General features: G+C 46.4%; 1 protein-coding gene across 17 annotated transcripts in view; it reads left to right on the plus strand.

Moving 5' to 3' along the window:
* TMEM164 (transmembrane protein 164) overlaps positions 1-15,056 on the plus strand; it is a 180,190-nt gene that overhangs the window by 145,613 nt on the left and 19,521 nt on the right. For 13 of the 17 annotated variants that reach the window (XM_061409445.1, XM_061409432.1, XM_061409434.1 and 10 more), the window contains one exon: positions 646-724. The exons of 3 other annotated variants lie outside the window; for them this stretch is intronic. In XM_061409445.1, coding sequence (XP_061265429.1) covers positions 646-724 — 79 coding nt within the window. Of the gene's footprint in view, positions 1-645; positions 725-5,917; positions 12,286-15,056 lie in introns of those variants that run through there. One more of the 17 variants, XM_061409441.1, reaches the window with a different exon arrangement.

Raw genomic sequence — 15,056 nt, forward strand, 5'->3', positions numbered from 1 at the left:
GGACTGACCCCAAGTATCCAGTGGAGAAACTCTTTATTCTTGGATCGAGACTTAACCAGACTTGGCAATCAGTACCTTTAAATCTGGAAACAGGGAATAATAAATCCTACCTTGTATGTTCTTCTTGTCCAATGAGACATAAACTTTTAAGTAGTTCACCAGCTATTCAGTAGGAGCAGGAAGTGATGTAAGGCTGTGTTTCTTCAAGTATATTCTGCAGAACACTAAGTGCTTTTTTTTTTTTTTTTTAAACAAATGCACTGGCTAAACAAGTTTAGGAAATGCCAAACAATGTTAAGCAGTCTTCTTACTTGCAGGTCCTTAATCTACCACTAACCTACATGGTGAATTTCCAAGGGAGGAGGAAATAGATTGTATTTAACCTTTCTTAAATTTTTAACCACCCTGTCTGAGTGGAGCATTTTCCAAGTACTGTCTCCACAAAATGAACTTTGGAAGACCAGCCTAGGTCATAGGTATAGTCATTTCATTGTTTCTTCTCTAATTGTGAAGGGAGTTGAACTGGTTGAAGTGTGTGGGATTGCTAAGCTGTGGGTCCTTGAGAGGAGGGCAGGCATTCAACCCGAGAATCTCTTAGAATGAGTGCTTCCTGCTCTGAAACACCTCTCCCTCCTGTCCTTACAGCTCCCCTTTGAATTGGAGATTTACTACATTCAGCATGTTATGCTCTACGTGGTGCCCATCTACCTGCTTTGGAAAGGAGGTAAGGCCAGCAAACCCCATCCCTGTGCCAGCTCCACACCTACCTTCTCTTCTTCTGTTTGGTGGGGTGGGGAGGGGGGTCACAACCTGTTGGGTGTCTTATCAGAAACCTGAGGTGCTCCCTGACTGAGTCTCTGCAGCATGTTTCATGCCAGAGACCAGACAGTGGGAAAATGGGCACAGATGAGGCCTGCAAAGAGCCTGGTGGTTTCTCATCCTTTGTGTGCGTGAGCTCAGGACCACTGACAGCCTGTCCCAGGGCCGAGGCCTCAGGCTGTTTGTCCGTGGTGGCCTTGGGCTTGCATGGACAGAGTTTGCCCACACTCTGTCACTCACTTCTGCTCTTGCCTTCTCCCTGCCTCAGCATGCAGCAGAGGGTAGAGGGACCTTGTGCTTTTGCTCATTATATCCATCCTCTCTGAAGCAGAAAAGATACTGAAAGGGGCAAGATGTCCAGGAACTTGGGATTATGGGATTAAGGGAAAAGGCTGGTGAAGGAGCAGCGAGCGACCTTCATGTAAAATAGACCATGGAAACCTTCATTTGATCAAAGGGAGAGACCACCGACCTGGTCAAGAGGCTGATCTGTTTGTGACCTCACAACCACCCTTAAATGATCCCCTCCTTCTGTTGGGTTAGACTAAAGGAAAGGGGAGTTCACTCATTCTACACTAGTTGTGAGACCCCACCCCCTCCTTAATGTTCTGACCTTCCCGAAAGGCCCCATACCTGGAAGTCAACCTCTTCTAGTCTGAGCCACCAGCCTCCCTATCTTGGTTCCTGGGACTTTGCTGGGAGACTAACCTCACCCAGGGCAGCAGGGGTTTCATTCCTGAAAAATTCCATAAAGCCACATGGACTCTAAAGCCTTCTGGGAGATGGTTGGGAAGTTGTGCTTCCTCTAACTCAGGAATTCTAGCAAATTTTTAAGAACTCCCAGCACGAGGGAGCCTTAAGTACCCATCAACTGGGGGTCATGTAGGAGGATGGAAACTGTTACTCTCCATGGAGTCAAGACTCCCTGCTTTCTGTCAATTAGGAGTCTTCTAGCTGTATTCTTTGAGGCTGTTTTTACCTGTGCTGCCACATGGGGGCTCACATTGTCAAAGAGCACTTCTTTTTAATTTGCTCTAAACACACCCTTTTTCCTGACTGAGCTTTAAGAGAAGTCTGACTTTCCATATCCAGGTGACCTATGCCATTTCTCAGGAAAGAGCTTCCTAATAATATGTAAGTCTCAGAGGTACAGTCATTCTGAAGGGAACCAGACAGGAAGCTGTCCCAGGCCTCCAGACCCCCACCACTCATGGTTCCTGAGGTGTGGGATGCAAGTTCTGACCTGATATGCACAGATATTAGTTAAACCTATTTGTGTTCTGAGGCATTATAAAAGTCTGTTGGTTGGCTGAGTCAGAGTGGTCTGATAGCAGCCTTTATCTCCCCCACCTCTTCAAAAAATCCCATCTGGGAAGCTACACTTTCTAGAAGTGGCTGACTCCACTGCACTTCTATTGAATCTATAGCTGCACTGTTTGGGAGAAACACGCTGAGAAAGGGATTCAAATTTATACATACACACTCTGTTAGATCCAATTTGTGCGTTCACACACTGTCCCTGAGTCTTTCCCTTCTCCTCTGGTGCCTGGCCTTGAAAAGAGGCTGTAATAATAGTAACAGTAATAACAACCACAGTATAACCATCAATGCCTACTTTTCATTGAGTGTTTTCTGTGTGCAGGATGCTGTGCTAGGCATGTTTTGTGTAAAACATAACAGCAATGTATATATCTTTGTTAGAAAATAGTTTATTGGTTTTTTTAAGCCATAATGCTATTGCACACTTAATAGACTGCAGTATCAGTTCAGTTGCTCAGTCATGTCCGATTCTTTGCACGCCAGACCTCCCTGGCCATCACCAACTCCTGGAGTTCACTCAAATTCATGTCCACTGAGTCGGTGATGCCATCTACCCATCTCATCCTCTGTCGTCCCCTTCTCCTCTCACCTTCAATCTTTCCCAGCATCAGGGTCTTTTCCAGTGAGTCAGTTCTTCGCATCAGGTGGCCAAAATATTGAAGTTTCAGCTTCAGCATCAGTCCTTCAAATGAATATTCAGGACTGATTTCCTTTAGGATGAACTGGTTGGATCTCCTTGCAGTCCAAGGGACTCTCAAGAGTCTTCTCCAACACCACAGTTCAAAAGCATCAATTTTTCAGTGCTCAGCTTTCTTTATAGTCCAACTGTCATATCCATACATGACTACTGGAAAAACCATAGCTTTGACTAGATGGACCTTTCTTGGCAAAGTAATGTCTCTGCTTTTTAATATGCTGTCTAGGTTGGTCATAGCTTTTCTTCCAAGAAGCAAGCATCTTTTAATTTTATGGTTGCCGTCACCATCTGCAGTGATTTTGGAGCCCCCCAAAATAAAGTCTGTCACTGTTTCCATTGTTTCCTCATCTATTTGCCATGAAGTGATGGGACCAGATGCCATGATCTTAGTTTTCTGAATGTTAAGTTTTAAGCCAACTTTTTCACTCTCTTCTTTCACTTTGAACAAGAGGCTCTTTAGTTCTTCAGTATAGTATGAACGTAACCTTGATATGTGCTGAGAAACCAAAGAATCCATATAACTTGCCTTATGGCAGTGGTCTTGAACCGAACCTGCAGTAACTCTGACATATGCCTGTGCTTGTTCAATACCTACTGTGTGCAGAGGATTTGTGCCAGGGAATCACAGACGAACCAGACAGGCCCAGTCCTTCCACAAGGAGTGCCTGTTTGAGAGGACAGACACTGAGAGTGTCATAGGATTTCTGAAGCCTTTCTACCTTCCCTGCTTTACCATTTCTGGGTTCTTGTGTGCTCTCGGCTTCCTTTCTGGCTCTTTGCTGCCATCTGCTGTTCACTTGGGGGAAATCATGAGCATTTGGGGCAAACATCTGGATTTCCTGTTCACCTTAGGACGAGCCTGATGTAGGCCTTGCAGAGGGGCCATGGAACTGGAGTGGACATGGGGAAGAGGATTTCCTGGAAATCAAAAAGCTGAGAGTTTGGGTCTTCTCTTCCCTAATAGAAGTCTTGTAATTTTCTAGAAATAAGTGGTTCAGAAGTTTTTACCCAAGGCGAGACTAGCTCTCCTCTCCAGTACCCCCCATGCCAAGGAGCCCTGTGTCCCTGAAAGGCAAGGTCCTGCTTAATGGGAATCTCTCTCTCCTCATTGCTACAGCCATTAGGCACCTTTGTAGTAAACATGACCTCTCCTGTCCACACTGCTCTTTTCTTCCTCCTTCCTCCAGCCACACTCTTTGTTTCTGTTTCCTTTCCTGTCAGCTCTGAAATGCGGAACTACATGTTTTATAACCCCACCCTCAGCTCTTCACAAAACACAAAGTCCTCCCATCTCTTGCCTGAAACCCTCTAACTGAGGCTGTTGTCTCTGTTCAGCCCCATATGCCACCCATCTCTCCACTGTCTCTTCCAGACCATTATTTAGTCTCTGCCTTATGTGTGGGTGCCTTTTTCTTTCCCATCCTCTTTACCTCTTTCTTTGATTACCACCACCATTTGAACCTCTTGGTCACTTCCCCTGCATTCCTAGCTACCTTTGGCCCATGTCTCTCTCACTATTTTCAATACCGCTCTAGCCAGCATCCTGAGAACCTTCTGGTGAGGACTGCTCATCCCACCCCCAGCTTCTCAGTGTGTGAGCTTGTTAATTGTAGTGACTTCTGTGCCCCCTTCAGGACCTTGCTTTCCCCTAAAACTCTTCCGAGATCATAAGCGTTTATGTCCTTTTATTTGACCCAAATCTGTGCTTCTTCCAACCTCCCCTTTTCTCCAAATCAGCTGTACCACCATGACAAGTTACTGGAACTTTCCCTTTCCCAGTTCCTGAGCATGTCTCACTCCCTTGTCCTTTGTACTCAGATTAGTGTCCAATCCCAGTGCCTACTGTTAGTCTCGTGAGAAACCTTCTCAACTCTTTGAGATTTGGGTCAGTGAAATTCCACGATCTCTATTATAATTGTGCTGTCAGCACCATCACTCACTCACTCTGTGTCTCTACACACTGACCTCAGAAATCTTGTGACAAAGCTTTGCCTCCCTCCCCAAACTTCCAGTCCTTTCCACTCTCGGTAGATATTCCCCCAACAAATGACTGGGGAAATAAGAGATTTTCGGGTGGGAATTCCCTCAACCACTTCTCTCCACTCTACCCACACCCATCCTTACGTTCCTCCCTCTGATCTTGGAGGGAGTGGTGTTCCTCCTGCTCGTGGCCATGGCCAGTCACACCCTGTTGTCGTTCCTTTGCATCCCTTCCACCTCCTCTGGAACCTCTATCCCTCAATTGGTCACGTGTTTATCAGTGCCTGGATTTTCAGTGCTTCACTACTGGCTTTTCAGTATACTAAAGTCTCCCCTAGTCTAAAAAACTAACTCCACACAATTATATCTTTTATCCTCCCCTCACATCATAAAGTAGTCCAAACAATATTTCCTAAATTTCGGTTCTTAGGACATAATATTTTTTGCCTTATCCATGTATTCGCCTGTATTATTATGTATGTAATATTAAATCTATTAATTTCTTTCCTAAGATATATTTGTTTTTAAGAGAAGCTTGATACTCTGTGAAATCCTGGATTCAGTACACTGATTATCTATTTTAATACACCTTTTAAATTTTTATTTATTTATTTTTGGCTGTGGCGAGTCTTCACTTGCTGTGCCTGGGCTTTCGCTAGTTGCAGTGTGCAGGCTTCGAATTGAGGTGGCTTCTCTTGTTGTGGAACACATGCTTAGGGTGCACGGGCTTCAGTACTTGCGGCTCATGGACTCAGTACTTGCAACTCATGGACTCAGTACTTGCAGCTTGTGGACTCAGTACTTGCAGCTCATGGACTCTTGACTGCAGGCTCAGTAGTTGCAGCGCATGGGCTTAGTTGCTCCACGGCAGGTGGCATCTTTCCAGACCAGGGATTGACACCATGTCCCCTGCATTGGCAGGTGGATTCTTAACCACTGGACCACCAGGGAAGTCCTATTTTAATACACTTTAAATATATCACTTTTAAGTTAAAGAAATGTTTGTCTATTTACCACTTGAAATCATGTCATGAATAGGATATAACTTTGAGTGACACTTGTTTACATCTGATGAGCCTTCCTCTCATTTTCATTCATCAGAACATCACCATCAGACGTCTACCTCACTGCCCACCTCTTTATGGAAACAGCTCTTCTAAAGATTTCCAACAACTGTGTGACCAAATGTGGTGACCGTCTCTCAGGCTTTATCCTGCCTGCACTCTGCTACACTGGACGTTGTTGACCACTCCCTTTTGGAATATTCTACACTCAGGGCTTCCAGTATCCACCCCCCACTCCATCCCCATCTCACCATCCATGCCTTCCCAAGTCTCTTGCAGGAGTTCTCTGTCCTGAGATGTTGATTTCCCTAGAGTTCTGTTCTGGGCTCACCTCTTGCTCTGCTAGTCCTGTTGCGGTCTCACATGCTTACACATTTAGCTACCAGCCCGTGCTGTGATGGCCATGAGGTCGCCCTTGGCAGCCCTTAGTCTTAGGAGATTGCTTTTCACGTAGTTCACTCCAGCATCTCTTCCTGAATGTGTCAGGCACATCACAGCTTAGCCTACCCGCGTGCACTCATCTTCCCATCGGCCCGGCTTCTCTCCCTGTGGTTTTCGACAGATGGCGCCACTCAGTCACTCCAGCTAGAACCTGGGAATCATCTCTACCCCTGCATCGGTTTCATCCGTGCATCTAACACATATGCCTTCATCCATTTGGACTGCCACAGCAAATACTACTGACTGGGTAGCTTACAAACAGAAACTTATTGCTCACAGTTCTGGAGGCTGGGAAGTCTGAGATAAAGTCACCAATGTGCTCACCTTCTTGTGAGGCCCCTCTTCCTGGTTCACAGCTGGCCCCTTCTTTTTGTGGCCTCATGTGGTGGATGGGACGAGGGATCCTTTTAGTGTGTCTTTTATAAAAGAAGGGGCCGGCTATGAGCCAGGAAGAGGCGCCTCACAAGAAGGTGACCATGCTGGTGACTTTATCTCAGACTTCCCAGGCTCCACCCTCATGGCTTAAGCACCTCCCAAAGGTCCCAGCCCCCAATACCTTCATGTTGGGGGGTTGGAATTTTACCACATGAATTTTCGGTGACACAGACATTCAAACCATAGCAGCATATTTATATGTGCCTTCTTTCTAACCAGGCTCTATGCTGGCCATTGGGATGCCCTCATGAGTGAAAATCAGACACCATCCCACCCCACCCCTCATAGAATTCATAATGTTGTGGGAGGAGCCAGGTGTGAATTGAATAATCACACAAATGAATGTTTAGTTAGAATTGACCTCTGTACTCTGAAGGAAAGGGGCATGTTTTTACAAGAGCATGTGGCAACCCACTCCGGTATTCTTGCCTGGAGAATCCCATGGATAGAGGAGCCTGGCGGGCTACAGTCCACAGGGTCGCACAGAGTCAGACGTGACTAAGCACACACACGTTGTACACCTAAAACTTGTACGATACTGTAAATCAGCTCTTCCTTAATAAAAGAAATAAAAGGTTACCTGACCCTTTTCAATCCGCCTTTCCAAAGCCCCTCTGTGACAGGCGCCAGACATTGTTTCCAGCTCCTCACATAACATTAACCCATTGAATCCCCACCACAGTCCTTCAGGTAGGTGTTACTGTTACCTCTGTTTTGTAGATGAGGAAACTGGTATTCAGATAGTAAGTAGCTGACCCAGGATTTAAACTCAACTTGCGTAGCTTTTAGACACAAGACTACAATGCTCTTAATTTATTTATTCCTTCTTCTCTTGGTAGACATTCAGTTTGTTTCCAGCCTCTTGCTAATATAAATAGCAATGTGCTGAATGACCTTGAATCTATAATACCATTTTCCAAGTATGCAAGGGTATCTAAAGGATAAATCCCCCTAAGTGGAACTGCTGAATTAGAGAGTATATGTGTTTGTAAATTTGATGGATAATTCCAAACCCCCCAAAGTTCTATCAATTTAAATGTTTCTTAGCAATGTGGAAGAGTGTCTGTTTCCACACAGCCTCACCAAAGGAGTATATTTCCAAACTTTCCACTTTTTTTCCCATCTGATGGGTAAAACTAATGGTATATTGATCCACTTTTAATTTGAATTTCTCTTACTTTGAGTCAGGCTGAGCCTCTTTATACATGTTTAAATTGGCATTCGATTTCCTCGTCCTTGAATTATGTGTTCCTCTCATGTGCTCATTCTTCTCTTGTTGATTTTTTTTTTTTTAAATACAAAATTGAATCCTGGGAGCTCTTTAGTCTTTTGTAATACACCTGCAGATATTTCCCCCACTTTTGTCATCTGTTTTATAACTTTAAAGTGAAAGTATTAGTTGCTCAGTCATTTCTGACTCTTTGTGACCCCGTGGTCTGTAGCCCGCCAGGCTCCTCTGTTCATGGGGGTTCTCCAGACAAGAATATTGGAGTGGGTTTCCATGTCCTCTTCTAGGGGATCTTCCCAACCCAGGGATTGAGCCCAGATCTCTTGCATTGCAGGCAGATTCTTCTCCATCTGAGCCACCAGGGTGGCTTTGCTCATGCTTTATTTTTGCCATGTAGGATGTTTATATTTCTGTGTAACGTATCTATTATTTCATGGCTTCTGAATTTTGAGCCATGACTAGAAAGCCCTTCCTTACTCCAAGGTCATTAAAAAAATACCCTTCTTTTCTTTTGCTAAGTTAGTGGTTTGGTTTAAGTGTCTGTTTACATGCCCATCACCCCAAGGACAGGAATTATTCTCTTGTTCTTCATATTTCCGGACTGAATGAAAGACTATATCCACACACTGCACATTGGCCATATTCTGTTAGACACCTGACAAGCTAACATTTATTGGGCACTTTCCATGGACTAAGCACTCGGTAAGAGTTTCATAGGGCAATGTTGACCTGATTGAATCTGTACACGTTCACTAGACTTATGGGGTCCATGATACTGGATACGGGGGGTGGGGGCTGGGGGAGAATCACATCTTCATTTGCATTAACTCCAGCTGAAATGTAGTATTTCCTTCAGTTCTGAATCACAGCAACCCACAGTCCTTGGGTTGCATTTGCACTCCTTGGCATGTTGTCATTAATATAAATCGGATACTTTCTGCTTGTTTCAGCCGCTCAGATATCTTGCAAAATGATTTGCACTTCATCATTACCTCAACATTTTAAAAGTTTTTAAAAGTATTTTAATAACTGTATTTTGATACTGTTTTGTTTTCTTTCATGACCCTGTATCTTTTTATTTTTTATATTTAGCAGCTTTATTTTGAGCCGGAGCCCCAAAGTGCCCAAGGAATTTGTGGCACTACAGAGGCTAGCACCCCTGCACTAGAGCTTAAACTGGCATTTGAAACCACTATAGGTAGTTGCCAGGTTTGGATGGACTGGGTTCAAATCCTGGTTTTGGCCCTCGGGCTAGTGCCTTCACCCGTCTGCACGTTTTTCCATTTGTAGAATGGTGATTGGTAGGTGTGTTGTGAGGGGTCAGTGAGCTCACGTATGTAAAGGTCCTGATACATGGTAAGTGGTATATTCTATTTTTCTGGTATTATTACTGCTGCTGTTATTATTTTTAACCACTTCATTGCCTCTTGTTAATTCAAATCTTACCTTCCAAGTATACTGTGGATTCTTGGGGTCAGGTTGTGCCTTGCTGACTTCTGAAGCCACAGCCTTGCCCATGCAGAGTGTCTGTCAGTGGACTTACCTTTGCCGACACCCCTCCTTTTAGACGTCTGCTTCTCCTTTGAATCCCATGCCTCACCTGTCTCCTGGTTATCCTCCTCCTCTGGCTGTTTCTCCTTGGGCTCCTTTGCCCTGCCTGCCTTGGCGATCCTGGCATTCCATGTCTGTGGCTCTGACTGCAGGCCTGAGGAGGTATCTTTGGTCAGCCTCCTCAGTTCCATGCTCCTCCTCCACTTCTTATCTTAGTGCCGAAGCCCAAATTCCTGCCAGCTTCCTGGATCCCCTCCTCTGCCTCACCCCCAGTACCAATCAGTTCAAAAGTTCTGAGGATCCAAATTCTCAAAATGCTTGCACAGTGGACGTTCCTCTCTGTCCCCCCCTGTCCTAGCGCAGGGTCTCAGCCTCCATTGCTGGGACTAGTACTTTGTTTCTTGTCTCGTCTCCCTGCCCCCCCTCCCTGATCACCCCTACCTCCCACCCAGTCTGCCTACTGTCCAGTCTCCAGAATACCTTTCTAAAGAAAGCAAATCTGATTAGAATTGTCTCCACTGCTTCAAATTCTCATGCAGGATAAAGACCAAACTCCTCCCTTATGGGCATTCGAGACTGTTCACAATCTGACACTTGCATGTCTCTTTGACCTCATTTCCCATCACTTAGACTTCAGCTCCTATTACCTTACTTTCAAAGCCCCACCTGCTTCCACTCTTGCTGCCCCCACCTCCCCTCCCCCAACCCCCCGCTGCATATACCCACCAGCTTCTCTACTTTGGCCTGGCAAAGTCTGTGTCCTCCCCTACAAATTAGCTCAAAGGAGCTACCTCCTCTCTGGATCTATGTCTGACTTTCCTAGGCGACCTAAGGCACATTTTCCTGAAAGTTCCTTATACTTTTAATAATTCTGTATCTAATTGTTTAATCTGTGTTTAGCCACTAGGTGGCAGTCTTGTCTTTTCATCATTTCAGGAGGTGACGATAATTAAGATGTTTTATTTGAATTTAAATTAATGATCGCTAAATTAATAGTGTTTATTATAAATAAGATGCTATAGGAGCCAGGGAGAGGATGAAGTCTTCTGAGGCCTCAGGATATTGGTCTGGTTAGCCATGGTGGGATTGGGGGATTGAGTGCCCCTCATGGAGAGTGAACTCAGAAGGAAGGAGCATATTCTAAGGAGGAAGATGAGTTCACTTGAGTTTAAGGTACTTCTAGGCTCATCAGACTAAGATGTCTAGGAGGCAGTTGGGTGGAATATTCTGGAGCTCTTCAGGGGAGTCTGGGCTGGAGGCGGACTTCGATATCTTTGGTATCAAAGTGGTAGATGTAAACATGGGAGTAGATGAGATGATTCAGGCTGACTGTGTAGGTGGAAGAATCAGGACTTAGAAAAAGGCCTTGGTGACATCAGCCTGCAAATAAACAGGAAGAAGGATGTAAGGAGATGGCAGGAATCGTCAGAGCAACAGGATGAGTGGCTGGTTTTCCTGGTAGCTAAGGCAGGAGAAATTGTCATGAAAGGACTGGTGACCCCAGAGTGCCTCATTGTTTCAGAGGATTCCAGGGAAGTAAGGCCACTGGAGAAGGGATGGGAAGGAGGTGGTTAAGAGTGCTAAGGAAGGAGGGCTGAAGGGCCTTGCAGAGCCACGGGAAGGGCCCTTCTGCCCCGCTTTCCCCTCCTCCCCTTCCTCTCTGCCTAAGGCTGGGCACCTTCAGGTGCCAAGATGAAGGCTGGTTGTGAGAGGGTGCATGGAAGGCACCGAGAGAAAGGGAAATGGATGACTTACAAGGCGATGACAGCTGCTGAGGATGAAAGGGCTTGATGGCAGACTGAGAAGGGTAATGACAGTAGGAGTAAGTGCTGCGGGAAATGGGAGGAGGAGATTAGACTAGATTGTTCCAATGCTTTCCAGTGGAATATGCTGTGATAACAGAGATATTCTATATCCACTCTGTTCATCATGGCAGCCACCAGCTCCAGGTGTCTCCTGAGCAGATGAAGTATGGATAGTGCGGCTGAAGAGCTAGGACTGGGGAATTTCTACATTTAACAAACTTGAATTGCAGTGGAAACAGCTACTGCTACGTTGGACAGTGTAGCTCTTCTTCAGCCTTCTGGTTGGTGGCCAGCACTGAGGGGGTTCCCCCTGAAACATTTCCTTGTGTTCTTCCAGTACTAGTCTGTCCGGTCACCCAATCTTCTCCAGGAGGACTCTGCAGCTCGAGTGCAGGAGCAGACCATCTGGGTTGAGAGAAGGGTCATCCAAGGAACAATATAAATGGGCTGTTTTAATGTCAGCTGAGCAGGCACCTAGCACCTCAGTGTCAGCAGGGCTGGGCAAGAGAACTTGCAGCTTTGGTGCTGACACCTCATGGAGAGCTTCTTGCTCTGGATCCTAAGAGCCTGCTCTCCTTGGGGTGGAGAGGTGGAGGGGCCATTCTGTGCACAGGTGGCAGGTTCAGAGGGAGTTGATGCTGGTGGGGCCACCATCTTGGGTTTCCCTGGCTTTCCAGGGGGATGGCTTGGATGACAGCCAGCTTGAGGACCTGTGGGGCTGGTGGCACAACTCCCCGCTCTGGGAACTCCCTCTTCTCCATCCTTGTGGGGGTTCTTTGGTTGGTTCACTGTGGCAGTTTTCATCTAAGCACGGTTTCTTAACCTGGGATCCACAAGTAGGAATTAAGTGATCCATTAACTTGGATGAGAAAAATAATCACACCTTTGTTTTCACAGACCTCCAGCAGAGACGCAGCACATGAATGTAGGGATGAGTCCTACCTGTGGCTTCCTATCATGTTACAGTTGTGGCAGACAGCTCGGAATGCTGTTTATGCTCATCACTACTTGGAAATTATAGTAGCTGCTAGCTTTTATTATTAAACACATTAGTAAAGATACATAAGTACTGTGTTACAAATCTGTTTAAATATGTTGATAATCGTCTCTAAATGTCATTGACTTCTTTGGTAACCTTCTGCCTTTTATTTTATGCGTGTAAACCACTGTTCTGAGAAGGGATTCGTCAGTGTCTTCATGTACCCAGCCAGGCACAGGAAAGCTAGCAAGCCCTGCCTTCAGGCTCTTTGGAAACCCCTATATGTTTCACTAGAGGGCGCTCTGGTTTCAGACTTGGAACAGTGGACTCTCAGGCTTGAAGCAAAGTGACAAGGTTATTTTGAAGTCCAAGGGAATCCTATGTCCTTTGGGGACATCTCAGACTTCCCAAGGGCTTCCCAGGTGGTGCTAGTGCTAAAGAACCCACCTGTCAATGCAGCAGATATAAGAGATGTGGTTTTGATCCATAGGTTGGGAAAATTCCCTGGAGGAGGAAGGCCTGGCAACCCACTCCAGTATTCTTGCCTGGCGAATCCCACAGACAGAGGAGCCTGGCGGATTACAGTCCATGGGGCTCAAATAGTTGGATGTGACTGAGCACACACACGCAGGAAACTGGGATGTGAGAACTCCCATGTTGTTTGATCCGAGCTTTACACTTATCTTTTGCAAGGTGAGGGTTGTAATACAGCCTCGTGCTAGCTTCTAGGACAGTTAAAGCAAGAGCGCTTTGCCTGTTATGTCCCCAGGTTTTCACACCACCCTCAGTTCCAGGTGGTGCCCTTTGTTTCTTCCTTACCCCAGGTTAGCTCACTACCCTGCTTGTCTGTCTAGCTTTAGGATGCTGGGAAATTTCTCTTTCACTGGCTTCTCAGTTCCACTTGGCTGATGGGGTGAGAGGCAGGGAAGGGGCTGAGGGATTCGGGTGGATTCTGAAGTCTCCTGAGGGGGGTTTTGGGTGAGGGAAGAGCGGGGAATTTGAGAAATTGGCCCTGGGTTGAGCCCTGTGGAGGAGGGTGGGTAGGTGAGTTTCTGAAGACTGTGAGACTTTCCCTGCTGAAAAGGAAGTATTTGGGGCTCAGGAGTGCTTTGTGGTAGCAGTGGATTAAGTCAAGTATTTACTGCCTTAATTTTATCAGCTTCCAGGAGACACTGCTCCTCACATCTGGCCAGACCATGGCCCCCCACACTGGTAGTTTTCCCTAGACCTCTTGGTACGTCTTCCAGCTCCAGAATTCCTCCTAAGGCAGAGTGGTTGGAAGACTTAGCATCAGAATCACCTGATGTGCTTCTTCTTCTTGTTCAGGCACTCAGTCGTGTCCTATTCTTTGCGACCCCATGGACTGCAGCCTGCCAGTCTCCTCTGTCCTTGGGATTTCCCAGGCAAAAATAATGGAGTATTCTGTGTTGCCATGCCTTCTTCCAGGGGATCTTCCCGATCCAGGGATCGAACCCATGTCTCCTGCAGCTCCAGACTTGCAGGTGGATTCTTTACTGCTCAGACAGTGGGGAAGCCCATGTCTCTTGCATTGTGGTCCTGGGACTAGCAGCCTAATTAGAGAATGTATTAGAAATGCGAATGCAGATTCTGGATTCTAGGCCCCATCTCAGACCTACTGAATCAGAAAGTCCTGGGTGGGACCCAGCAAAGATGCCTTTTAACAAGCCCTCCAGGGGATTCTGATACAGATGGAAGGTGTAGCCTCATTGCATCAAATGATCCAAGAGCTGGCTTCCCCTTGCTGAAAGCTCACCAGAGACCCAGCCAGTACTAACTGTAGAACGTGTGTGAGGCATAGTGGGGCTTGTGTTTAAATAGTACTTTTCCCCTAAAGTACCTCTGTGCTCCTTTAGCTTTTCTATCCCTACATGCTCCTGTAAGGTATGGAGAGCCTGAAATTTGATTTCCCCCAGCAGGGCTCTGAGGCTTAGAGGGGTTTTGATGCACACAGCAACTGGGGAAGAACAGAAGCTGGGACCTGGGTCTCTGGACTCCAGTGCTTGTCTTCTAGGTCAGGTCCCCCATGAAGTCTTTGTCAGCTCAGGGTCCTCACTCTGCTTCTGGCAGAGGGCTGGTTTTCTGATCCTCATGGGTGAAGGTGGGTCTTTATGTGCCTTCACCGTAGGCTAAGTGGCCCACTGGGCAGTTGAGGGGGAGGCCTAGCCAGAGTGGGCTCTCCAACCCCTCAGGATAAAAAGGTCAACCAAGTTGACCTTCCACATGGACCCCCAACTAGGGACAGTCTCCACCTCCCCCTATATTAAGCAGTCTAGAGGGTACAGTTCATTTGATCTGGTGCCCAGATGGTGGGAGTCCTGACTTGGGCCTGTACTCAATGGCCAAGGATGGGAAATCACACATCCATGATCATCTGTCTTCTGGGTAACTATGGCAGAAGCTAAAAGTGAAGGTTCTGGGACTTCCCTGGGGGTCCAGTGGTTAAGACTCCATGCTTCCAATGCAGAGACCATGGCTTCCATCCCTGATTGGGGAACTAAGATCCCACATGCGGTGTGGCCAAAAAAAAAAAGCAAAGAAATGAAGGTTTCTCATTTAGAGGGCAGCAAAGGTGGCATGGCATTGTTGTTGGGAACTAGACTTGTCATTTTATCCCCTATCGCCAAATCTACATCTTCTCCGATGTTCCCCATCCCACTGAGTGGTACCACCACCCACACCAGAAATCTGATCGTTGGCCTTTTACCACCGTCATCCC

The sequence above is a fragment of the Bos javanicus genome, chromosome X (genome assembly GCF_032452875.1).
Source record: "Bos javanicus breed banteng chromosome X, ARS-OSU_banteng_1.0, whole genome shotgun sequence".
Lineage (NCBI taxonomy): Eukaryota > Metazoa > Chordata > Mammalia > Artiodactyla > Bovidae > Bos > Bos javanicus.